Below are 23803 nucleotides of genomic sequence, written 5' to 3' on the forward strand. Positions count from 1 at the left end.
CTAGAGTGATATATACCCCCCCCCCCCCCCTATTTTTTAAAATTCTTCCTCATGTCTCTTAAAAAATGAAAAAGCGAAAAAGGGATAACTTGAAAGAAAAACAAAGGTTAACGTATTTGCATTTTTGAACTGTGCATAAAGTGCATTTACCCCAAACAATGGACCAATTTATTTATGATGAAAATGGCCTTATATTTACACCTCTTAAAATGAAAAAATATCACTTTTGGTTCCACTAGATATGGTCACTCACTTTTGATCCCGAACTTTACGGGCTCAATACCTTTGGTCCTAAACTTTTAATTTTTTAACACCTTCGGTCCTGTTCCATTAAGTATTGATGGAAAAGGCACGTGATTTGACATGTATCGTTAGTCAATGGTTAGCTTTCGAAAAAAAAGGTGCTTCAAGCGTGTATTCAACTTCTTGGAGGGAAAAAATGGCACCAACAAGCATTTTTGTCCCTATCTATACATGTAAATAACCCACAAGCAACTTCTAGCCTATTTACACAATATTTTCATTTTTTTTTTCTCAATTTAGCTTGAGGGCAAGAGGCCAAAAGATGTTACAAACATCTCAAAATGTTTTCAATATTGAATACTATTGTCACAAAGTTGCTCATTATTATAATTAATAAATAATAATTCAAAATAATTTATGTAGTTCATTAAATTACATCATAATTAGTAAAATAAATAATTTATTTATTAAAAATATATTAATTATTTTTTAAAAAAAAAAACATATTCATTCTTCCGAACCCTACTCTCTAGCCCACCCTCAACTCCTGCATGTGCCCTCGCTCCTACCGCCCTATTGCGGCCTACGACCTCGCTGCACTTGATATAAATTTTTTAGTGTTAGCATTTATCTTTTCTATAATTTAATATTTATGGCTGTCGAGTTCGGGAAGAAGGAATAATTTTTCCAAAAAATATTTAAAATATCTTTTTAATAAATAAATTACATTTTACTAATTATGATATGATTTATATAAATACATATAGTAAGTACATGAACTACCCTATCTATGTTTCAGTTACGAACTAGAGCTCACATCAAGAATAACATGATAATAGCTTTTAACACTCCTCCAAAATTGGACCAAGGAGCGAGAAGTCGAAGTCATGTGAGTCGATTGTTCAAATGACAATTCCTTTCGATCTCCAACTCATGCCCAAAAAGAAACCCGCGACCTCCACCGCTACCTTGATTGCTCATGCCTTTGTTGTATCAACTCCAAATAGATGAGGACAAACACCCACTCTCCAGTAAACACATTTCCCGAAATGCGCTTGGCACGACAACCAATATCCCTTTGTCGTGTCCCCCAGGCCTTCCAACCTCAATGTGCACCATTGAGAGGGGACCCGAGCAACATCCACAACATCTGAACTTTGATATAAGGATCATGCACCAAGCTAAGTATCCGACGTCAAAGGACTGCACCAACCACTTAAGCTAAAACATCCCGGCCCCCTGGCAGTCCTCGATCACGTTCCATGGAAGGTCTGAAAGCACCAAAAGTTGACATCCCAAACTCATTTCTGTTTTATTAACAAATACGCTTCTACTCAAATTAATATTTAGAGCAGTGATGTTTTATACTTTTTTTGTCTTTTTTTTTTTTTTTCTAAATTTCCTCTTCATCCCATTCTTCCATAGAAAGAAAAAAAATGCTACCTTTTGAAATCTGAAATTACAATATAATCCATCATAGTAAATGTAAATTTTTTTCCAAACAAAATATCATATCAATCACAACGCATATACTATTAATTATGCTCTTCACAATTCCCTCTTCTTATTACCATGTATGTATCAACAATATATTTTATATTATTTCTCATATTTTTTTTCAAAAATTCTTCTTTAGCCCATATCCCCTCAAAATAAATAAATAAAAATATTTGCCACCAAAATTATCAACGGAAGAATGAAAACTACAACATAATCCCTCATAAAAAATGTAAATATTTTCCAAACAAAATGCTATATTAGCCATGACACACTTGGTACTTAATTGCTATATGTAACTATTTAAATATTTAAGACAACAATGTATTATATATTTTATCCCCCTTATTTTCTACAATTCCTGGTCACCTCCCCCCTCAATAAATTTAGCTGTCACAACTCACAAACCATACTGCAAACACGAATATTACCAATTTCCATGACCAAATCAAAACGACAATTGGTTTCCTCCCCTAAGCCCCAAAGAATTTCATCAAACTAGACCAAAAGCATAGCCAAGAAAAGGCCTTTCTCCCTCGAGAAAACACAACCACCATCATCACCATATACCAAAATTCAAAAAGTCTTTCCCCTTCACTCCCTTTTGCCCACCATTTTTCCCTCTATGGTTTAACTGCATTCACTCATTCTTCTAATTCTACTCTGCAAATAAGGAAGTTCGAAGCCCTAATTCTCTCAGTCATTAAATCAATTTCTCCATATCCTCTTCCTCTCTCTCGCAACTCGTAGTTCACACACGGAGTTGAAATTTCACTAGGAGAGTGATTGTATGTGCACCTATCATGAGTTAGTGCACTCTTTAATTTAAAGGGTCTCTGGAGAAATCACTTTATTCATCCAAGAATCCAAAATTTATCGCTTTCTATTTTTCTTTTTGGGTTGCTGCTGCTCTGTGTCAATGCAGGTTCAGTAACTTTACCTGCATTAACTAGAATTTCTCTAGAATTTACTTCAATTTAATTGCCAAGCAATGTCGGACGACATGATTTTACATTTCACCTCCAATTCTTCAAACCAATCGGATCAATCCTCAAAGATTGCAAAACTCGAGGCAAGATTAGTGGGCAAGGCGTCATCTGCAGTTGCTTCGCAGCCACAAGTCCAGGCGCAGCTGAATTCATGGTCGGCTCCTGCGAGGTTTGGAGGGACCCAAGATAGTCGCCCCGAGTCTCTGGTCGATAGTGATGATTCTGATGATGATGTGAGTATCTGGATTCAGAGAGTTGTTCCTTGTAACTTTGTTTTTAGTCTATAATTGTACTATTGCCTCCAGCTATTTCAAATGATGCAATTAGATGCTTATTCCACAAAGGGAACCTGATTTTACAATTTCTCAGCTCTTTCATGCTTATATGGTTGACATAGAATGGATAGTTATTGATGCTGAATGTGCATGGTTCTAATGGAATGCCTGTTATGCTTGTAATTTTTGGGGTTTAGTGAATTAGTGATTCTTCTTTCTCTGCTTCTAGACAAATTTGCTTAATGTCTATCACATGCTATAGCTTGATGTTTATTACATGTCTTACATTGAAATTGAATTCAATTATTCTTTGTGTGATGACGTTTTCTTTCGGTGGAAGTGCTTTTTGTTCTTGAACTGGAGATATTGACAGTAAAAATCATGGAGCCAGGTACTTGGAAACTTTGCACATAAAATGTGGTTTAATTAGTACCCTTGACTGGGAAAAGAGTCATTTCTTAATTACTAATGCTTGTGGCAAACATATGTAGGTGGTTATAAAGTGCAGGTTACGACCTTGCCTTATGCTAATATAATTTAGAAGCGATATATATATATACATATATCGTGATGAGATATTTAATTCATCGATTGATATGTGTTTCACTCCTTTGATCTCTGGATGATAAAATTTTGATTTGGAATATTGAACTCTTTTTTGTTTCTTCATGTGTTTCGACCTTGTGATGTCGTGGTTAGTTTTCAAAAGTTTCAGTGTGGAACTTTTATCCACTAGAAAATGCAGATTTTAAAGAGGTTGCTTATGTTTGGAATAGTTATGAATACTACGGAACATTTTGATTCTAGATATCATTTTGCGATGTGGCTGATACATTTAACTTGACGGCAAATTTTGAACATTATGCGTTCAATGGTCATGATGTATTCATGTATTTTTGCTAATGCATGGGCTTGAAGTGGAATTTAACTTAACAAGGATGTAGTTAATATGTTGGGGATGCTCATAAATTGCACGCTTTCGGAATGGACTTGGGCTTCCTCCACGTTCGGGTGCTGGTGGTGTAGTCATAAAAGTCTGAACAGTTATGCCAATTTGATTCAAGGCTCATTTTTGGCAAGAGTTTATGTCGTGGACTATGAAGTTCACATAAAATTATATGGATCAATTATTCTTCAAGGAAGTTATTTTGTCTCCTGTAGTTTTAATAGAGGCTAATAACTGATTCTTGTGTACTAAGAATTTTCAATATTTTGAAACTATATCGTTGGATATTTGTTTAACCTATATATGATTTAGAAAGTCAAGCTGAAATATTAGTGCCAGCATGGCTTAGTTGATGCCAGATCTGTTGTGGTGGATAAACTTAGAGTGGAGGTGCAAGAACCTGTGGCATGATACGGCTATGTCCATAAGCAACTGCAATCATGATTCACTTTTTTGAAGTGCCAGATTATATAGAGGAGAAGGCGACAAATGCTACACTTTTGCTTAATGTGCTTTTTTGTGAAAGAAGCAAAAGTTATATCAAATTTTATTAATAAGAAAATAGATCAGCTAATATTGTGCTGAATTGGTACAAAGCTTGCCTGTAGATGAAGATCTGACTTTTCAATATGTGAATTTTGAAATGGCAAACCTGTATGTCAAAATATTTAGTGAACTTAGATTGGGGAAACTGACTAGTTGCCAGACTAAGATGCTCTAGTCATGTTCGTCTTTAATATAAAACCTCAGAAGCGTGAAAACACACTGTGTTTGGAATAAGCAGTGAATTGAAATTGACAGGAAAGATGCATATTTTGATACTATTTGCAGCAAATAATATTTGTGTGGTCTCAAAAACTGTGAAGGGCCATAAACGTATTTCATGCCATTGTTGTGCCTTCTTGTCACCAATGAGTTGGAGTTACTAACATTTGGCTAATTAAGAAACAGATTATTCCCGGACCTTAAATTTTTGGATTTTGTCAATATGCTTTCCTTGTGGCTGCATCTACCACCTTTTCATATATAAGATAGTTAAAACTAGTTTTATAACTGGAAGTGCATTTTTAATGGTCTCTAAGTGTACCATGCATTAGTTATAAATGTCCGGACTTTTAGAACTAAGAATAAGTTGAAAGAGAAACTCAAATCATAGGATGAAACTTATCATTTAAATACATACACAGATATGCAATCTTTTAAACTTTCACTTATGTTTGATTTATCATATCAAACAAAAGTTAAGGAGCAAACAGTTTTGCTCTTTCACCATGTTATTAGGTATCTTCATCATATGTCCTTCTGGATATCCTTTCTTTATTTGAAAGGTGAACATATTTTTGGCCAGACTGGATGTGTGCAAGGGGACATCATAATGTAAAACAAGAAACTATAAGCATTTTAGACATTGCACAGGATCTTTCGGCATTTCAGACATTGCACAGGATCTTTCAGCAATTGTTGACGGAAAAAACTGAAGAAAAGGAAACATTGTGCTCTCATGTAAGCATGTACTGTTAATTGAATCTTATAGAATGTAGAGGAGGGCATTTTGGTTTAGATAGGTGTAACTAATTACCCTGGACGACATATGCCATTATTCTGTGAAGATACTAGCCCATAGTATCTGCCTCCAACTTTCAATTGTAAAGTTGTAATGCAAACCTCTCAATGCATGTAGTCCTGTCTTCACATATCATCGCGCATTAGTGATTTTCTTGTGGATGTGTTGCACGCCACTATGGAATTTCTTAAAGAAACATCTCTGTGTCCCATTCATTTCCTATAGGAAACTAATGTGTACTACATTAATCACCAGGCTTGACCAGTGTTACAAGTATGATTCAAGAACTACTACTTGTAGGAAGTTTGTAATGCATTTCGTAATGCTATGTTTAGCATCTCATGATTTCATTTGTACTCGTTTATTTGCTTTACAATCTACCTTAGCTGGAGGAAACTTATCAATTTGCCACACCCTGACATAGCTTTATTAAATTTCCTTGTGCTTCACTGTAATCCAAAATATAATGTGCTCATCTAGAGAATCTTATCTATGTTTGTCCTTTTAACTTTTTTTGGGATGCATTTCTGTTGCTTGAATTGGAAACTTAAGATGAATCTAGTGTCAAGACACAAGCATGCTAAAACTATAGTGCGACTAGGAAATCGATTCGCTTGTTCACGTATGTTCAAGAATGGGAATAGTGGGATCAATAGGCCTCATTACCTGCAAAATACATTGTCAATATGAAGAGCAATTTAACCTGTGGTCAACTAGTGGCACAGGCTATTGTGATAAAACATGGCCGTCTTCCTTTCCTCAACTTTCTCACCATGCTGCTCCATCCTTTTCAGTTTCTGTGTATGCGTTTCTGGTTTAATATCACACTTTTCAAGCATGAATCTGGTGTTCCCAGGTATCTAATGCAGCTTTTGACTGCGGAAAGCACTGCATTAGTGAATCATGTCTGCTGTGGCTGCCCAAGTATAGGATTGATTCCACTCTACATCTATCCTAAATCCCCTCCTTCTCTGTTGCCCTATGTTGGAATGATTGTCCAATCAGTCCGATTTCTTATTCTAGTGTTATGCAATAGATTCTTAGTTTTGAAAATTTTACTTTTCTTGGACGCCTGCTATTTGTCTTCTACTTCCTTTATCCTTACAATTTAAGACTGATTCGTTGGGATTTACTCAATCAGTTATTTCTCATTTTGACTTGGCTCTCATATGCAGAGTGGAGGAGCCTTTCTCATACAAGCAAACACTCAAAAAAGACGTAAGGTTGAAGAAAATTCTGGCACTACTGTTGTTGAACATGTTGAGGTAAACAGAGTTTCCCAGTTGACATGATTTTGCCTAAATATTTTGTCTTTTTTTTAGTATTTTGATTGGATATTCCATTTCTTCCTGTGTTTCTATTAATTGATGTCTGTCCTTTAGGGTGGTAATATTTCAGGAAATGTGCACCAGGCAGCAGCTGATGCTAAGCAAAAGACCATAGAAACAATGGACTCTACCAAGGCTGCTGCTGATATAAATAAAAGAAAACAAGGCCGTGGCAGGGCAAGTTCTGCTTCAGGTAGAGGTCGCGGTCACCGAGTTACCGATCAGGCAAGAAATCAGATGTTTTCTCCCTCGAATGGTCAGGTTGAGAACTCAAATCAGAAGGTGTGTTTTACTATGGTAGTTGCTTTCTTAAAGTTCTATAACTGCTTCAGTCATTCACTCGCCATAGAAATCACATGCTTTTATTAATTGCATTGATTTTCTTTGCATTTCTGACTAACACAGCATATCTAGTGTTAATATGTTATCATATCGTTTGTTCCTGGATAAGCTGAATTTACTTACCTGTCCTCCATAATATACACATTCATCATAAAAGTGATGTGTTTGATTGAGTATTTGCAATATCTCCTGAATTAATTCAAATGTTCTTTACAAGTCAAATGTTTCCGTTTCCAAATTATTGATGGTGTTGTGATATTGTTACCCACCTCCTTTTCCTAGTTTGTAATTGGCTCATGTTTAGTTTGCTGGCATGGAAATGAGTGTTGTGATGGAGGATATATGTCATCTACTAGATATTAAATACCGAGTTGTTGGTTTCTCACCATTTAACTTCTGAATTCTATTCCAATATGATTTCTTATAACCAAGAATGACATTGAGAAAAGCTATATTTCTATATTTTATTTTGTAATTTAGGATTATAAATATGAGGTTTGATTACCATTTTAACCCTGTTGTCTTGGGAAGTCACAAAATCAACTTGGTCTAAACCAGATGCATAAACTTCTCTTAGTTTAAAATTGATGCTCACTCTTCCTATTTCAACCTTTGTCCAGTTTGTTCCAGTGTCGCAGTTCTAACATCAAGTTGAAACTGAGGTTGCTAAAATCTTATATGAAATCAAGATTATGGATTTGGTTTGAATTTGCAATCTAGTTTTCACATTGAAATGCCACAATTTCCTTTTTCTTTTCGATCTTAACTTTGTTGAGCAACCTTTCCAGACCAAAATATAGTGGCCCTTTCCCCACTCTACTATAGCTCTATCTGGTTCTGGCTATATCTTCATTTGAAGGTCGGAAATGGGCGGCTGAGGCTAGGTAATGGATGCGTGTCGGTTGAATCTCTGGTCATTAAACAGGTTGGTTGGACTTGGGCCAACCCCTTAGACTATTTTCATCTTTCCCTTTTCTCTAATAAGCCCATTATCACCTGTACCTTCCTTTCTGTCAATCACTCCTGAAAGAAAAAACTCTCGCTTTCACAAAAACCATCCTCACCCCCATCCCCTCCTCTCTTCTTTTCTCTGATAGAACTCTGCTCCCCCTTCCAATCCTCCCTCCTTTTTCACTACTCCTGGACTTATCAACCAATCATCCCTCCCTTTCCGCTGACTCCTAAGCTTATCAACCCATTTTAATTCAGTCAATCCTTTCACAACCCAGCCCAACATGACTTCAGCCCGCCCCACCTGAAGTTCTTGAAACGAACGTCTAATTCGCTGTGCGGTTTCGGATGAGTTAGTGGATCTACGACTCATTTGGTTACAAGCTTGGTAAAAGAGGGCCACCCATAACACAGGAACTAAAAGATGAAGGTAAGAGTGGCCTTTATTATTTTTCATCAGATGCCATATATTTACGCAGTCATGACTATTGAGAGGATGAGAGATGTGCGTGGTTTCCGTGCTCATTACCCCACAATGGAGTACCATACTTGTGGCAGTAATGAGGATGAATGTGATCATACAGCTAAGAGACCATGTTGCCATAATAAATCTTCATGTCTAGCTGTTCAGCCCAGTGCCCTCCACATATCTAATCCTTCAATTGGCATCAGCTTGCTTATCTGTGGCGTCTACTCTGCCCGCCAACCAATTACCATGCCTTATATTTGATAAGGTTGTTGAGTAGAAAGAATATGATCCCATTTTTATTTTTGTATCAGATTATCCTGAATGAATTGCTGAGCAGAGCAGTCTCTTGGCATGGAAAATTTTCACTAGTTGATTGAAATTGTAATTGAAACGAATTTTGTATTATCTGCTGTTGTGATTAAATTCCAGCCAATCAAGGTTGGATTGGATGCAGTTTAACTCATAATACCCCTCACCGCATCCGTCATCTGGCTGGAGGATCTCACAGATTTTAGGGTTTCAGTTACCTACTTCCATCCACTGTGAGGGTTTTACTTACCTACTTCATCCTCCAGCGAATTTTTAGGGTTTTAGTCGCCTACTTTCAAATTGTAGGATTAATCCATTTCTAACTTATTTTCCATGGGCATAAGTTTTCTTTGTGGAATTGCTCTTCACTGTTGCATATGCCATTTGTAGATTTGGTTCATTTTAGGATGAGAACATACAATGTCTTGAACCTTCTCTTGTGCTGTGTGGTAACAGATAACAAAGAAAGCTGTCAACTTTCTGCACGGGTTTTTTATTTTTAATGCTTTTCTATTTTGCACTTTGGAACTCATCCAATTTGAATTAACCGACTGGAAAAAATAGATTTACATGTACGAGTTAGTTAATCAATCATTGCTTTTCCTAATGAAAGTTGATGCCTTTAGTTACTCCGCTTTTGGCTGGCTATGCAGGATGGGTTCTCCAAAGAGCAGCTTGGGCATGACAGCCAGTCCTCAACAGAGGTTTCCAATCATGTTAAATTCTGAACCTTTCTAAAGATTTCCAGTCAGCTTAGTTTTAGAATTAAACCTAGAATTTCCTGTCCCAGAGCCATAGTTCTGCTAAACATTATGGTTTTGAGATGGTGTTATATGTTCAGCTATTAATTTAATGATTTATCTATGTTTTGAATGATTTAGGATGAAGCAACTTCCTTACGTGTGAAAGTTGCAACATTAGGGGAGGAGCTGAAAAAATTGCGCGAGGAGGCGTCTGATTATCGTAATAAATGTGAACAACTGGAAAAGGTATAATTGGTATTTTCTGTTTGCTATTTGTACATCTGAATCTCATCAGTTAAAAGAATTTATATCTATTGTACTATGTGTTGTTGTATGGGAATTGTTAAGTGACATTTTCTCCTGTATTGCAGAATCTTATGTTCATTTATTTGTATGGTTTTGTTTTCCTACTTCAACAGGAGCTTAAGGATTTCAAAGATTATGAACAGCAGATGAAGCCAAAGGTCTTTTTTTTCTTCTCTGCTTCCATTTTGCCTCGTGATTCTCATAAATGTTTCCTTTTTTTTTTGTGTTCTTTTGGGTTTGAGGAAGGCATTCTCAATAAACTTCTTTAATTGTTTTGAGAAAAATGAAGCAAAAGATAAGTTTCACAGTAGACATGCGTGATTTGCAAAGACCTGACTGTCAGAGAGTATATGCATGAACATCACAGATTGTGTGTGGCATGATAATTTTTGTGTTTTCATACAGACACATTTTTCCTTGTCTTCTATTTACTTCAATCGCCATTTTCTGTGCTGGTGACAAGTTTAAGCTGCTTAATTGGAGCATGAAAAAACTCACATGCATTTAAGTTGAGAACTTTTTATTTGACACGACGTGATGATCTCTGTATTTAGGATGGTCTTTTCTTGATGGGTTCAATAGTGTGGGTCAGGGTCCTTTTCTTGATGGGTTTAGAATCTTCAGCTATTGGTGCTGCTTTAGAGAGTGGAGAGCTGCAACCAATTTGAATCTTTACCTTTAAAAGGATGAGATATTTATGATAAACAAACAGTGTTTGCTGTATGTAGTATCAGTGCTTATGCTAAATATTGGACCACAGCTATGTGCGACACCTGGGGCTCAGCTCTTGGTGAATGACCTTTACATGTCAGATTACTATTTCAAGCATGTAGTTATGTTTGCTCTTCATTTGATGCAGAGAATGAAAGTGATATCTGATTTATTGATATCTGTTTCAAAAGCTGAGAGGCAGGAAGCAAGGATGAAAGTACGCCAAGATTCCTTGAGACTTGGCAATGTCGGAGTGATCAGGTTCTTCGAGATTTTCCATTTTCGATTAATAGTTAGTTTTTCATGCATATATCCTTTTCCAATTGCAAAGGAACTGGGTTGAATCAGTCAACTTGTTCAGTGTATAAGAATGAAACTTGATAAAATCTATACAATGGGGAAATCTATACAATTGGGAGACTTACTGTATGTTTACGTGAATGTATGGGAGTCATGTGCATATTATTTATGAATTGGTTCCTTTCATGTGTTCTTTTGAGGATTTTGTGTCCTCCTCCTTGTGTTATGTATTTCTTTCCTGATCGGATTTAGACCTGAAAAGATATACCTTGGGAACTATTTTTGTTTACTTCCACCGGGCATGATTATAGGCCTTGGTGGGTAAGGTCAGTTAAAGGTGCAGAAAATGTGTTTTTATCAGTATAAATAGTTTTATTTAAGAGCACATTTGAGCTTTATTCCCTGAAGAAAAAGTGTCACTTTCATCGAATATAGTATTTACATGCCACAGGTTGATGCACTGTTCATAAAAGGGCGCAGATACAGTTGGCCTTGTTTTTTATGTCTCTCTCTCTCTCTCTCCCCCTGTTGTTCTTTTACTTTTAAAGATAGCATTTTCTTGGAACTTCAGTTTACCTGAATCAAAAGTTCTCCTAATTGGAAGTTTGAGAATCAATTAATCAGATGAAGCCATGGGATTAGAGATGAGGTTTGAGTCAAGAGAAGTAATAGTTTAGGGATTAGATTTTGTGGTGGTTAGTGACCTGCATAAAAGCTTGAGTCTCAGAATCCTAAGATTGTACTATGCAAGAACTTCTGGTGTCTGTAGTGGTACACCAGTCACCATGTTCCTTTTTTTGATGGGTAACCCTTTTCATGATATAAATTAGATTCTGCTGTTATTGTGAAGTTTGCACTCCTCAGATTCCTCCTCCATAGTATGTACCACAGTTGACTTCCTTAGGAGCTCAGCTTTCATATTGGACCTGTTTGAGATAACAGTCAATAACTAAACATATTAGGATTCTTAAAGGAGTTAAAAGAGTACAATGAAACTTTGTGAGCCTGGTGATTTTCTTGTACTCATTGTCATCTTTACTGTGTGTTGACAGTCAGAGAAATAAGACTTGCTCTCCCTAATTTTGGGCTTCCAGGTTTAAATTGCTCTGAACATGCACTGAACTTTTCATGTTTTCTGGGGTTCTCTTCATGGATTTGCTGGTATATTTCATGGTGGATCCAGTGTGTCTTCTGGGGCCATAATTTAATGATACCTACATAGAGTTTTTGAAACTTTGCTGGCAGAAGTTGTAGTTTCAAAATTCTAACATTGCCAAGGTTCTTAGTAAAGCTGGAGTTCCTGAGAACTTTAAATTGGTCTCTTGATGGCTACATTCTTAGAATTTTTTTTGATTACTTGTGCATACTTTGCTTGGGAAACATTATGATCATGCAAAATTATTGTTTCGGTCTTGATTGGCTCTTTGATAAACACAAGTCTCTGAATTATTTCCCAATTGATAGTTAAAGCAGCTGAACTACAACTTTATGCTCTACAAGTCTTTTGGATCTCTATTTAATTTCATTATGTTGGATTATCGCCTAACTATTAATCTCCTTTCCTTTTGTCTTCAATGAACTTGATAGAGCTGGAACAGTCATATCTGAGGCATGGGAGGATGGACAAGCACTAAAGGATCTCAATACCCAACTTGTATGCATCTCCTGAATTTTTCTTGATTCGTTTTTGTAGTTTTCGTTACTCATATTTGTTCTGGTATGCATATTTCTTGGTGACATGCATCTCAAGTGTTGTGTGTGTTAAAACAATCAATGATTGATTTATGCAGTTCCATATTAGCTCTTGATCTCCAATACTTCTATTGATACGTCTAAAACTCTATGATAGGGAACTCTTACTTTGAGATGTATTTCTGTCATTGTTCAGAGAGTTAGTGAATGGTGTACATTACTTCTTTCATCACCTTGACCTGTTTAACTCCGAAGCATCTAATGGTGGTCAATTATGCTTATGCTATGTTGGAAAACGCCAAGAAGAGAATTTTGAATGATGTATGTATTAATGTTTCTGGCCATCGGCTTTTTGAGATGCCTAAACATGATATTACGCTGTAGCTTGTAGTGCCACCTTAATACACTGTGCGGTCTGAAGTTTCACTGTGGGGGGTCCTTTGTGAATCCCACAGGCAGTTTTGCTTGAATAATCTTCATCCTAGTCTTTTTGTTCAGAGGAGTTTGTTGGAAACAAAGGAGGCTATTGAAAGGCAGAGAAAATCTCTCAAGAAACGCCAATCAGGTAAAGGCTTTCATTATATCGTTACAAATGTCTACTTCCTCATTTCCTTGCTGTAATGATGACATTTTTAGGTATTAGTACAATATGCATCTCAGCCATGACACAAAAAGCATAAAGTTATAATTTAATCATCATCTGATAAGGTACAGCAAACGTTGAGATAGAGAATTTGGTCAGGGCTTGGATCTGTCTTGTGCGACATAACTGAAGCAAATCTTTGATAGTGGGCTAATAATCATTCCAAAAGTGCTGTGCTTGCACTATGTAATTGCTGTAGGGAATAGGACTCTTTTGTTTTGTCTTGTTGGCTGAGTGATGGATGGCGCACTGTGCCTGGACATCCTAATTACTAGATGTGCTATTGATGGGCCTTTTTCTTTTTCTTGTTTTTCAAACTCGCTTTGTCAAAACACCCAATCGTTTTGGCAATTTGTATTTGTTCACTGTTCTGCTGAAAATCTATTCTGCTTTTGCTAAAAGGACGTTTTGGTAGTGGTTAATAAGTAATTTTTTTCTCCTCTGTGACCCACTGAGGATGCAATAGCCTTTTCATTTTAGTGTCTTTGTCTTCCTTGTTACCTGCTCATTATCTTTTCACCACACAAGGAGAGCTAATGGCACTTTTATCCAATACAGATAAGGGTGATTTAGCTGAGGCAGAAGGTGGGGTTCAGGAAGAAGATCTTCTCATTCAGGACGAGATATATAAGTCTCGTCTAGCCAGCATCAAGCGTGTAAGTTTGTTTCTTCTTGTAGTTATTCTCATTGCTATTTTGTTATGTTATATGTTGCAGAATGGTTTGTAGGAGGAGGAAGCAGTAATGCGCGAAAGGGACCGTTATGAATTGGAGAAAGGAAGGCTTATACGTGAAATGAAACGTATAAGAGATGAGGATGGCTCCCGTTTTAACAATTTTCAAATATTGAATCATCATTATGCTCTCTTAAACCTTCTTGGCAAAGGAGGATTTAGTGAGGTTTACAAGGTGAGAGATTTTATGTTTACTTGCCTGAATATTTTCTCTGAATTTCACATTGCATAAAGGGCCATTTATCACAAAATTTTTCTTTCCTCTTTATTAGTCATGAGAATAAATGTTACTGTAGTGATATTAATTCAGCGATGTTGACAGGCTTTTGACTTGGTGGAACATAGATATGTTGCCTGTAAGCTTCATGGTTTGAATGCTCAATGGAGTGAAGATAAGAAGCAAAGTTATATACGACATGCAATCAGGGAATACAACATTCATAAAACGTTGGTTCATCATCACATAGTTCGGCTTTGGGACATTTTTGAGATTGATCAGAACACATTCTGCACTGTCTTGGAATACTGTAGTGGTATGATTCATATAAGTGCTCCCTCAGTTGTATCAACAATTAAACATTTCTTCGTGAACAGAAACACAAAGAACAATATCCAAGAGAGGATATACAATTGTGGGTCTGTTACCTACCCATACATGAAAAAACTATGAAGAATTATTGCACCATCACATTTGCAGCCTTTTCCTTCTAATGATATAAAGATGGATGCGACTTCATAATAGTGCACCTTATTTACTGTAACCAACTCTTGAGGGTGACTAAAGTTTCTTCTCTTGTTCCCAGGCAAGGATCTTGATGCAGTTCTGAAAGCAACACCTATGCTGCCAGAGAGAGAAGCTAGGATCATTATTGTCCAGATCTTTCAAGGCCTTGTCTACCTGAATAAAAGATCACAAAAAATTATTCATTATGACTTGAAGCCTGGAAATGTTTTATTTGATGACTTTGGTGTTGCTAAAGTCACAGATTTTGGTCTTAGCAAGATTGTGGAGGATGATGTTGGATCGCAGGGCATGGAACTTACATCTCAGGGTGCTGGAACATATTGGTGAGTGTTCTGGTAGTTCAGTTTTGACTCCAGTACCTGCTTTGGGCATCAACTACAATAGATGCCAGCCATGAAATAACTTGATTTATTTGCAAAGGTTATTGTACCTTTGTCAATCTATGTGTCTTTTTTCCTCTTTGAACTCATGGAAAGGTTTGTCATTGTTATTGTTGTTTTCTATGGAGGAAACAATACTTTTACCATTCACCCTAATCACTGAATGTTTCTCAGTGAATGATTGGGCAATCTTGCTGTTTCCTGTATCAGAAACTTGACCTGTTTACAGAATAGTGCGGAATTTTGATGAATTTTCTGGTTTTGTCAATTTTGTGTATTCTTGATTATATCTCACAATGTAATTTCAGGTATCTGCCTCCAGAATGCTTTGAGCTGAACAAGACTCCTCTCATATCCTCAAAGGTCAGTCACTTTGATGATTCCTTTTTTTCCTTTTCTTTTTCCTGGTGGATGGGGGGTTGGTGCTACTGTTTGTTCTCAAGTTGGGTCTGATGATCATCTCAACAAGTATGCAAATCAACCTCCTCTAGAATACTTAATAGACCCTACCTTACTGTGCATTTCTGGGAACAGGTTGATGTTTGGTCAGCGGGTATTTTATTGTACCAAATGCTGTTTGGCAGACGGCCTTTTGGGCATGATCAGACACAAGAGCGAATATTGCGTGAAGATACAATTATCAAAGCCCGCAAAGTTGAATTTCCTGCAAGGCCATCTGTATCGAATGAGGCAAAAGTAAGTTCTTCCAACTTTCTTCCTTAAGGTGGTTCTTCGACTTTGGTGTCTCGGAACCCTTCTACGTGACCCCTTCTAATCAAATTCCACAAGTGAATCAATGAGATCATCTGTCATTTCACAGACATGGTTTCCTGGTTCCAGTTTTGGGTAAAAATGTGGCATACAATATCTTATGTCGCATGTCTTTTTGAACAAACCCATGGTCTACTTTATTCGTTAATAACTTACACCAACAATTGTCTATTTCATGCAGGATTTTATTCGTCGTTGTCTAACATATAATCAAGCAGAGAGACCTGATGTTTTAACTATTGCTCAAGATCCATACTTAAATTATACAAAGAAATGACACAGAATAGAAGCTTCGCGACTGAGGTGAAGCTCTATGTGGCAAGACGACACCATCTCATGAACTCTTGAAGTTGAGGAGATACATCCAGAGAAACTCTGAGAATTTTTGTATAGTGGTAAAGCCAATTTGATTTTTGTTGTACCCAGTTGTTATTTAAACTATCTTCCGAAAAACCAGAGTTATTTTTGCCTTTTCCCAACCTTTTCTCCTGCAACTTCATCTGTATGTGTTGTGTCAAGAAACCACATATTTTGCGTTAAAGAAAGCATGAAAGACGAGAAGAAGAAATGGAAGTTAACTGTAACACAAATTGTGCCTCGTCTTCTCCCTTAGTGTTTTACATATGCAGATTCGAATTTGCTAGGAATCGCGACGAATGTTGTGTATGATCGATGCGCTCCAATTCATGCAAACAGGTCCTGATTAGCATATTCGTTGATGTCTGATTATTGGGATATGCCATTTGGATGATGCGCAGTTCCAATTAGTCTGAAGCCTCAAAGTTGCTTACACTCTTCTTTTTTGAGAAATAGATTTGAGGTATGGTTCAGGATGTGATTTGTAAAGTAAATAAGGATGAAAACATCCCATATTTCTCAAGCGCAAGTTTTCTTGTTTTTGGTTGCCAATTGGTGTAAATCTGATGATAAAACAATACTTGGAGCCCAACAAATAAATTTTTGTTTGAATTTCCCAGTAAGAGACGGAAGCTATGGTGATTATTTCTAATGAAATGCACAATCATAAAAGAAAAAGGAAAAGGGTGGGAAGGGGAGAATGAATAATCACCCCAGAAACGGTTTGTGTATGTTCTCATTTTTTTTAAATAATAATTAAATTAAAATATATTTATTTTTAATAAAAATTTAATAATTTAACAGCATAATTTAATATAAAGTCCAATACCATTAATTAATCTAAATATATTCTTATATCACGTAAAAACTTAAATTAAATTGAAAATACATATTTGCTACTAAAAATTGAATGTGAGCTGACTTTCATTTTTTTTTTTAATTTTTGATTTTCATAATAATAATAATAATAAAAGGAAATTGCCGACGTTTCTTGGCTAATGGCCGCTGCAAAAAAGTTCTCACTCTCACCCAGCCACCATTTCTGTACTTCAATCCCTGGGTGAGTATTTTAGTCATCAAAAGAGTAAAATCCTCCAAGGAGCAATGTTTAAACTGCTGGCTCAGCCACTCCCGCTCCACTCTCTCCTCTCTTCTTCAACGCCATTGTCACGAAGGTACTTTTCCTCAATCCCTCAACTGCAGTCCCACCTCTCCCCCTCATCGCAACACGATGACGTAGAGAGGATCTTTCGCATGATGACGACCTCTTCAGACCCTCTATCTTTAAAGCAATTCCTTAGAGCATCCCAAATCCCTTTTACAAATGACTTAGTAGACAGAGTGCTTAAACGGGTTCGCTTTTCGCATTCGAATCCGCTTTCCGCTTTGGAGTTCTACAGAATTACTTCAAGAACAAAAGGGTTTGTCCACAGCCCTTATTCTCTGGATACCATGCTGTATGTTCTTGGTAGGAGCCGTAAGTTTGAAGAAATGTGGGAGCTTCTGTTGGAAACCAAGAAAAAATATCGATCTTTAATAACCCCAAGAACTGCACAAGTTGTTTTGGCTAGAGTGGCTAAGGTTTGTTCGGTTAAGCAGACGGTTGAGTCGTTTAAAAGGTTCAAGAGGCTTGTTTCAGAGTTTGATGTCAGTTGTTACAACGCATTATTTAGGACTTTGTGTCAGGAGAAGAGTATGAGCGATGCCAGGAATGTTTACCATGCTTTGAAGCATGAGTTTAGACCGAACTTGCAGACGTTTAATATCTTGTTGTCCGGGTGGAAATCACCAGAAGAGGCAGAGGCGTTTTTCGGTGAGATGAGGGATATGGGGGTTGAGCCGGATGTTGTGTCCTATAACTGTTTGGTGGATGTCTACTGTAAGGGAAGGGAAGTGGAGAAGGCATATAAGGTAATAACTAAAATGAGAGATGATGGGATCGATTTGGATGTGATTACATATACATCTTTGATTGGAGGGCTGGGGTTGGTGGGCCAACCTGATAAGGCGAGGGAGGTTTTGAAGGAGATGAGGGAGTATGGGTGTTATCCAGATGTTGCAGCTTATAATGCGGCAATCAGGAACTTTTGCATAGCAAAGAGGTTAGGGGATGCGTATAATTTGATGGAGGAGATGGAGGGAAAGGGGTTGAGCCCCAATGCAACAACTTATAACGTGATATTTCGCTCTCTATATTGGGCAAATAATTTGAAGAGCTCATGGAGCTTGTATTTGAGGATGAAGGCGACGGGGTGCTTGCCCAATACGCAGTCGTGTATGTTTCTGATTCGGTTGTTGAGGAGGCAAGAGAAGGTGGATATGGCGCTTGAGTTGTGGAATGATATGATCGACAAGGGATTTGGGTCATATAATTTGGTTTCAGATGTTTTATTTGATTTGCTTTGTGTCCTGGGGAAGTTAGAAGAGGCTGAGAGGTGTTTCTTGCAAATGGTGGATAAGGGGCAAAAGCCTAGTCATGTGTCCTTTAGAAGGATCAAGGTGCTTATGGAGTTGGCCAACAAGCATGAGGCTCTAACAAATTTGTCAGAGAAGATGTCTGCTTTTGGTTCAGCAATCCAGATGAACAAGAATAATGTAGATGAACTAGAAAGACCTATTTCTGATTTTATTTCTGGCTAAAATCGAGAAGATTTTATGATCAGGAACATGGCATTTTGAGTTCATATGATCTCTTGTCCAGAAAGGATAGGCATGCCTTTGAACCCAGATGTTGCATACATTTTGTTACTTGGCATTATTCTGGTATGTCTCACTAAAGATGTTTGGACAAGCAAGGAATTGAAGAATGTTTCAATATATGCTATAATACTGCCTCTGTACAAATAGTTTCTTATTCTTAACTGCCTCGACAGTGGCAGAATTAGCATGTGTAGTATCAAGCAAGAGTATTCTGGCTTATGACTGCTGGAAAACAGCAAGTGCAACCTTTGGAGTTGGTTAGTCTGTGTTGGTGTATTTCAGAAAGGGATAAGCGCAACTTCGAGTTAGTGATATATTGTTGAAGGGGAGAGAATTGCATAAGAACCAATCAGCCCGGCAAGGTAAAGCACAACCATCTTTCAGAAATCTCCTCTTTGTAAAGAATTTGGCAGAGTGTTGTACTTACTGGAAGGGTTTGGTTGCAAAATCATGTTTTGCCTCCTGAATTTTGATACATAGAATTTCATTTTCCACCCCTAAACTCTATAAATACTATAAATATTTTGATATTCAGAAATCACAGTAAGATTGATATGCCTAGCAGATTGATAGCGACATCTCTTTCCTTTCTGATGAAGTTTGAGACAAATATATCTTGGTTTTACTGAATTTGTTCCCACACTGCAGAGTAATGGTTGCCAGTCTATTGGGAATCCGAAAAAATTTATGCGTTTATTTTATAACTGATTGAGGAGTAGCATTCGACGAAAGAGGCAGATACAGGATGTAGTTGTGGCAAGCCATTATTGTACTACTTATCCAACATGAACCTTTCACATTTAACTTTCCTTGTGATATTTGTTTGTTAAATTGTTTTATTTATTGTACTACAGAACATGGTTCATATTGTTTACATTTCTTCAGTTTTGAAAGTTTTGGTCTCAATCTTGCATTTCATATCTTGCTGATTTCAATTCTCCTGGGGCAACTGTTTCTGATCTGAGTTTGTCAAGGTATGCGGGCTTATTCCTGCATTGGTTTATATTTCTTGTCAATCAGATTATGATGTCCACGATTCTCTTCTACAAAGGTTAGTTGGGTTTTACATAATAATCCTTCATTATCGTTGTGGGACTTGCTTTGAACTGAGAAACCTGATTGTGGATTTTTTACATTACATATTGAAAATAATTATAATATAAGATTTCTGTTGCTTTTTATTCCTATTATCGAAGTGGGCAAAGCCAATTTACATATCTAAAAAAGTTAGAACTGTACGCAATCTAAAGAAACATACTATTACCAAATACTAAATCAGTAACCTATATCTGTATCAAAACATTAAAAAATTATTTATCTAAAATATCCTAGTTAGTGCACTGAATCTCTTTAACCTTTAATGCCTTTCGTGGTGAGTCCAAAGCCAAATGGGAAAAGTGGATCATAGTGTTCATCACCAACATTCATGGGCAATTGGTCGACCGTCTTGAACCAAGTTCTTGGCAACTTCCCGCTGAACCCATATTCACCAAATAACACATCAGCTACCCCTTGGCCTTCAGATCCAGGTAGCCATGCAGCCACAAGAGCATCTATTGATGAAAGATAGGGCTGAACCACCAAGGGCCGCCCAGAAATCAAAACCACAACACACTTAACACTCCCACAAACATTTTTCATTATGCTCAGACCTGGTTCAGGAATAGTAAGATTCTGGTTGTCCCCAGCAGTTTCACTATAAGGGGGTTCACCTACAACCACAATGGCATAGGAAAAATTCTCGGCCTTTACAAATTTAGGATCAGGGTTTTCACTGTAAACTAGTTCTGTGCTGGGATGGACCGCATTTGAGATTGCATTTAGTATTGTTGTTCCTGAGCGTAAATAAATGATTCGAGTTGTTAGCATTCAGGGCCAAATTGAATGAAAATTTGAAATAACATGTGGAACTGAATCTTGTTATGCTTACCAGCAGTAAGGTTTTTGCTATCGAGTCCCTGCCAAGTAATTGTCCAACCACCGCACTGTAATCCGAGGTTGTTGGCGTGTTTTCCTGCAACTAAGATTTTGGATGTCTCTTTAGGAAGTGGAAGGATGGGGCTATCGGCATTTTCTCCGTTCTTTAAGAGCACAAGTGATTTTCTCACAGCCTCTCTTGCCAAATCTCTGTGAACCTGTACCATTTGGAATAGGCAGAACAAAAAATAAGTTGATGCTCTAAAAAGAACAGTTTTAAGATTTAATCACTTAATATAAGTAGGTTTAGTTAGCAGACCTGACTTCCAAGTTTATCAGCACGACTATAATCAGCCATAGGGTTCTCAAAGAGACCCATAGTGAATTTGATCCTCAGGATCCTTCTCACTGCATCATCAATCCTGCTCATTGGGATTAAGTTGTTCTTCACATGGGAGACCAGTATGCTGCTGAATTCTGTGTGATTGTATGGGACCATCACCTGGATTTCCCAATGAAATAATTCATGTCAAGATCTATAATCTTTTCTAAAACTCTGATTTTAAAGTGACTAATATACAAATGTTGCGCGGATATGTGGGATTTTGCATCTTAATAGTTACACTAACCATGTCAATACCAGCATCAATTGCTTTGAGCAGTGAGTCGGAATAGTTGGCATGCTCCGGATAGGTAGTCTTGTCTACTCCTTGCCAATCTGAGATGACAAATCCCTGAAATATCCACACAAAATAAGACATAAATCATCAATAAGATTTTCTGTAGTTAGAACAAGTTGTTTGCAGAATTCTTAATATTTGAGATTAATTGATCATAATACATACCCTGAATCTAAGTGCGCCCTTGAGGAAATTTGTGATGAGATTTCTATTTGTGTGCATTTTGACTCCATTCAAACTGGAATAAGAAATCATTATAGTGGAAACACCCTTCTTGATAGAATGATAGTATCCAGGCATATGAATGCTGAGCAGTTCATGCCAATCTGCTTTTGTATTGTTCTCATTGATTCCATCTTTTGTTCCACCATCACCAACAAAGTGTTTTGCACAAGCCACAACCTTGTCCCTAGTGTTCACAATCACAAGATGAAACAATAGAAGGGTGCAACAAATAAAATATAAGAATATAATAAAAATAGGAATGAATCCTTTTATATGTTACTGTGTTCTCAATAATAATACTTAGCCCTAGAAGATTGAGAAAAATCCCTAAATAAAACAAGAAAAAAAAATAAAATTAAACTTACTGTCCTCCGATGTAAGGTACACCCTTTCTTGAATTGGGAGGGATTTCTCCTTGTAGACCTTCAATAATATCTGTCATTTCCTCTACAATCTTGGGATCCTCACTGAAACTCTCGTAGCATCTACCCCATCTTGGATCTCGGCATACCTGTATAATTTTCAGCACATAAATTGAATTTAATTTCATTCTGAAATAATCTAACATATCCCACTAAAATATATATACAGGATTATGATTAAGGTGCTTAAAGGCATACTGCAATGCATGGTGCAAAGGCATAGGGAATGCCTGTTGCTCTAATTTCACGAGCTGTAGCAGCACCAATCCTCTTCACAAGCTCTGGGTCTCTGCATCATGAGAATCATCAGATTTCGAGTAAGATTAATTTCTAGTCAAACAGAATATTCTGAATTTTCTGTCTCATGTACAGGGCTTATAATTAATATTGTACTACTCATGCATGAACATATTGATTAACTGTATTGCATAAATTAAAGGAAAATATTAAACTGACCTGGTTGCACCAAGGCCTATATTATGAGGAAAAATAGTGGCCCTGTAAACATTATTATGGCCATGCACAGCATCAATTCCATAAATCATAGGAATCCCAAGTCTGCTAGCCAATGACCCGTTTTGGAAGCTGTTCACCATGTCCACCCACTCAATCGTCGTTTGACCCTCGTGGACCCAGCTCCCACCACCGCTAAGGAGGCTGCCAATGGAGAAGTCTCTCATGATCTCCGGCGTGGCTGCCACACGGTCAAGCTGAGCCATTTGTGCAATCTTCTCCTCCAGTGTCATCTGCTTCATGAGGTTCTTTATCCTCTTGCTCATAGGCTGGGTTGGGTCCTTGTACAGTGTGTTGATTGCCGGGTTTGGATTCTTGGTTGTGGCTCCAACCCATGAAGCGAATAGGATCAAGAGTCCCAGGATTGGGACTATGCTAGTCAGTCTTGACTTCATTGCTTCACAATAAGTTGCAAGTGCTGCAAAAAAGTTTCAATCTAGATTAAAATTAACAGCTTATGATCGCATTAATGCTATACATTACCGAGAAGCTGGTAAGATGAGAATAGTTAATTACCTGGGTGGGGGGTGAAGTGAATAATTGCTGTTAAGAATGAAGGAAAGTGGTGTAAATCTGGGTATTAATATAGGTAAGTGATAATGTGGTAGTAGTGTTCTTGAAATGGTAAGAGTATAGAAAGAGTAGGTATCTTGGAAAATATTTTGGAGAGAACTAGAAGGGATTTGCGGATGCTTTGTGGCCTGATATTTAGCAACAGTTCTTTGGAGGAAAAGAAGAAAAATAAAGATTTTTTGTTCTCAAAATTTGCAAGTGTATTACTCCATTCAGAAAATAGGTGGAGATTTTGTTAGAAAAGTATGTGAAAGTTCAATTCCTATCTAAATCCCTTTTTCCAGTTAAATTTTTCTCGAATAATTTCTTACGTTCTCAACTTTTACATTTTTGAACTAAACAGTGGAGAACTCAAATTGGATGGAGGAAATAATTTTGAAAAGAGTTTCAGCTTATTTAGGATTCTGTGTCTGCTATACAAAACTTGGAGTTCTGATAGATTCTTGGGTTAGTTACGCTAAGACTCCAACTAAAAATGT

The 23803-nt window shown here is 37.1% G+C and overlaps 3 protein-coding genes across 6 annotated transcripts; 2 read left to right on the forward strand and 1 right to left on the reverse strand.

Moving 5' to 3' along the window:
* Positions 2134-16416, forward strand: LOC105170095 (serine/threonine-protein kinase TOUSLED). Of its 4 annotated transcripts, none has more exons than XM_011090705.2 (16): positions 2134-2962; positions 6690-6779; positions 6897-7124; positions 9567-9629; positions 9795-9902; positions 10076-10120; positions 10822-10934; positions 12561-12627; positions 13164-13230; positions 13867-13964; positions 14037-14216; positions 14364-14574; positions 14845-15109; positions 15475-15529; positions 15701-15862; positions 16119-16416. In XM_011090705.2, exons 1-16 carry the CDS (start codon positions 2732-2734, stop codon positions 16212-16214), a joined length of 2079 nt encoding a protein of 692 aa, XP_011089007.1. In that variant the 5' UTR covers positions 2134-2731; the 3' UTR covers positions 16215-16416. The 4 variants fall into 4 exon arrangements, with proteins under 4 accessions (XP_011089007.1, XP_011089008.1, XP_020552652.1 ...); XM_011090706.2 differs by having other exon boundaries at positions 9567-9617; XM_020696993.1 differs by lacking the exons at positions 2134-2962; positions 6690-6779; positions 6897-7124 and adding an exon at positions 8155-8565.
* LOC105170096 (putative pentatricopeptide repeat-containing protein At1g02420) lies at positions 17301-19946 on the forward strand. The gene is made up of 2 exons (XM_020696527.1): positions 17301-19356; positions 19643-19946. Exon 1 carries the CDS (start codon positions 17399-17401, stop codon positions 18932-18934), a length of 1536 nt encoding a protein of 511 aa, XP_020552186.1. The 5' UTR covers positions 17301-17398; the 3' UTR covers positions 18935-19356; positions 19643-19946.
* LOC105170098 (lysosomal beta glucosidase-like) lies at positions 20171-23364 on the reverse strand. Its single transcript, XM_011090708.2, has 8 exons — positions 22695-23364; positions 22437-22527; positions 22182-22327; positions 21757-22000; positions 21541-21645; positions 21231-21413; positions 20925-21129; positions 20171-20829 (listed from the first exon to the last, which is right to left on the reverse strand). Exons 1-8 carry the CDS (start codon positions 23144-23146, stop codon positions 20345-20347), a joined length of 1911 nt encoding a protein of 636 aa, XP_011089010.1. The 5' UTR covers positions 23147-23364; the 3' UTR covers positions 20171-20344.

This window comes from Sesamum indicum, linkage group LG9, assembly GCF_000512975.1.
Source record: "Sesamum indicum cultivar Zhongzhi No. 13 linkage group LG9, S_indicum_v1.0, whole genome shotgun sequence".
Taxonomy (NCBI): domain Eukaryota; kingdom Viridiplantae; phylum Streptophyta; class Magnoliopsida; order Lamiales; family Pedaliaceae; genus Sesamum; species Sesamum indicum.

Excerpts from the sequence above, each read along its gene's own strand:
- LOC105170095 (XM_011090705.2), top strand. The coding sequence starts at position 2,732 with ATGTCGGACGACATGATTTTACATTTCACCTCCAATTCTTCAAACCAA. Across the intron at positions 2,963-6,689 it reads GTGATGATTCTGATGATGAT|AGTGGAGGAGCCTTTCTCAT; the intron begins GTGAGTATCTGG and ends TCTCATATGCAG. Across the intron at positions 13,231-13,866 it reads TCTCAAGAAACGCCAATCAG|ATAAGGGTGATTTAGCTGAG; the intron begins GTAAAGGCTTTC and ends TATCCAATACAG.
- LOC105170096 (XM_020696527.1), top strand. The coding sequence starts at position 17,399 with ATGTTTAAACTGCTGGCTCAGCCACTCCCGCTCCACTCTCTCCTCTCT.
- LOC105170098 (XM_011090708.2), bottom strand. The coding sequence starts at position 23,146 with ATGAAGTCAAGACTGACTAGCATAGTCCCAATCCTGGGACTCTTGATC. Across the intron at positions 22,001-22,181 it reads GTACCTTACATCGGAGGACA|GGACAAGGTTGTGGCTTGTG; the intron begins GTAAGTTTAATT and ends TGTGAACACTAG. Across the intron at positions 21,130-21,230 it reads CTGATAAACTTGGAAGTCAG|GTTCACAGAGATTTGGCAAG; the intron begins GTCTGCTAACTA and ends CAAATGGTACAG.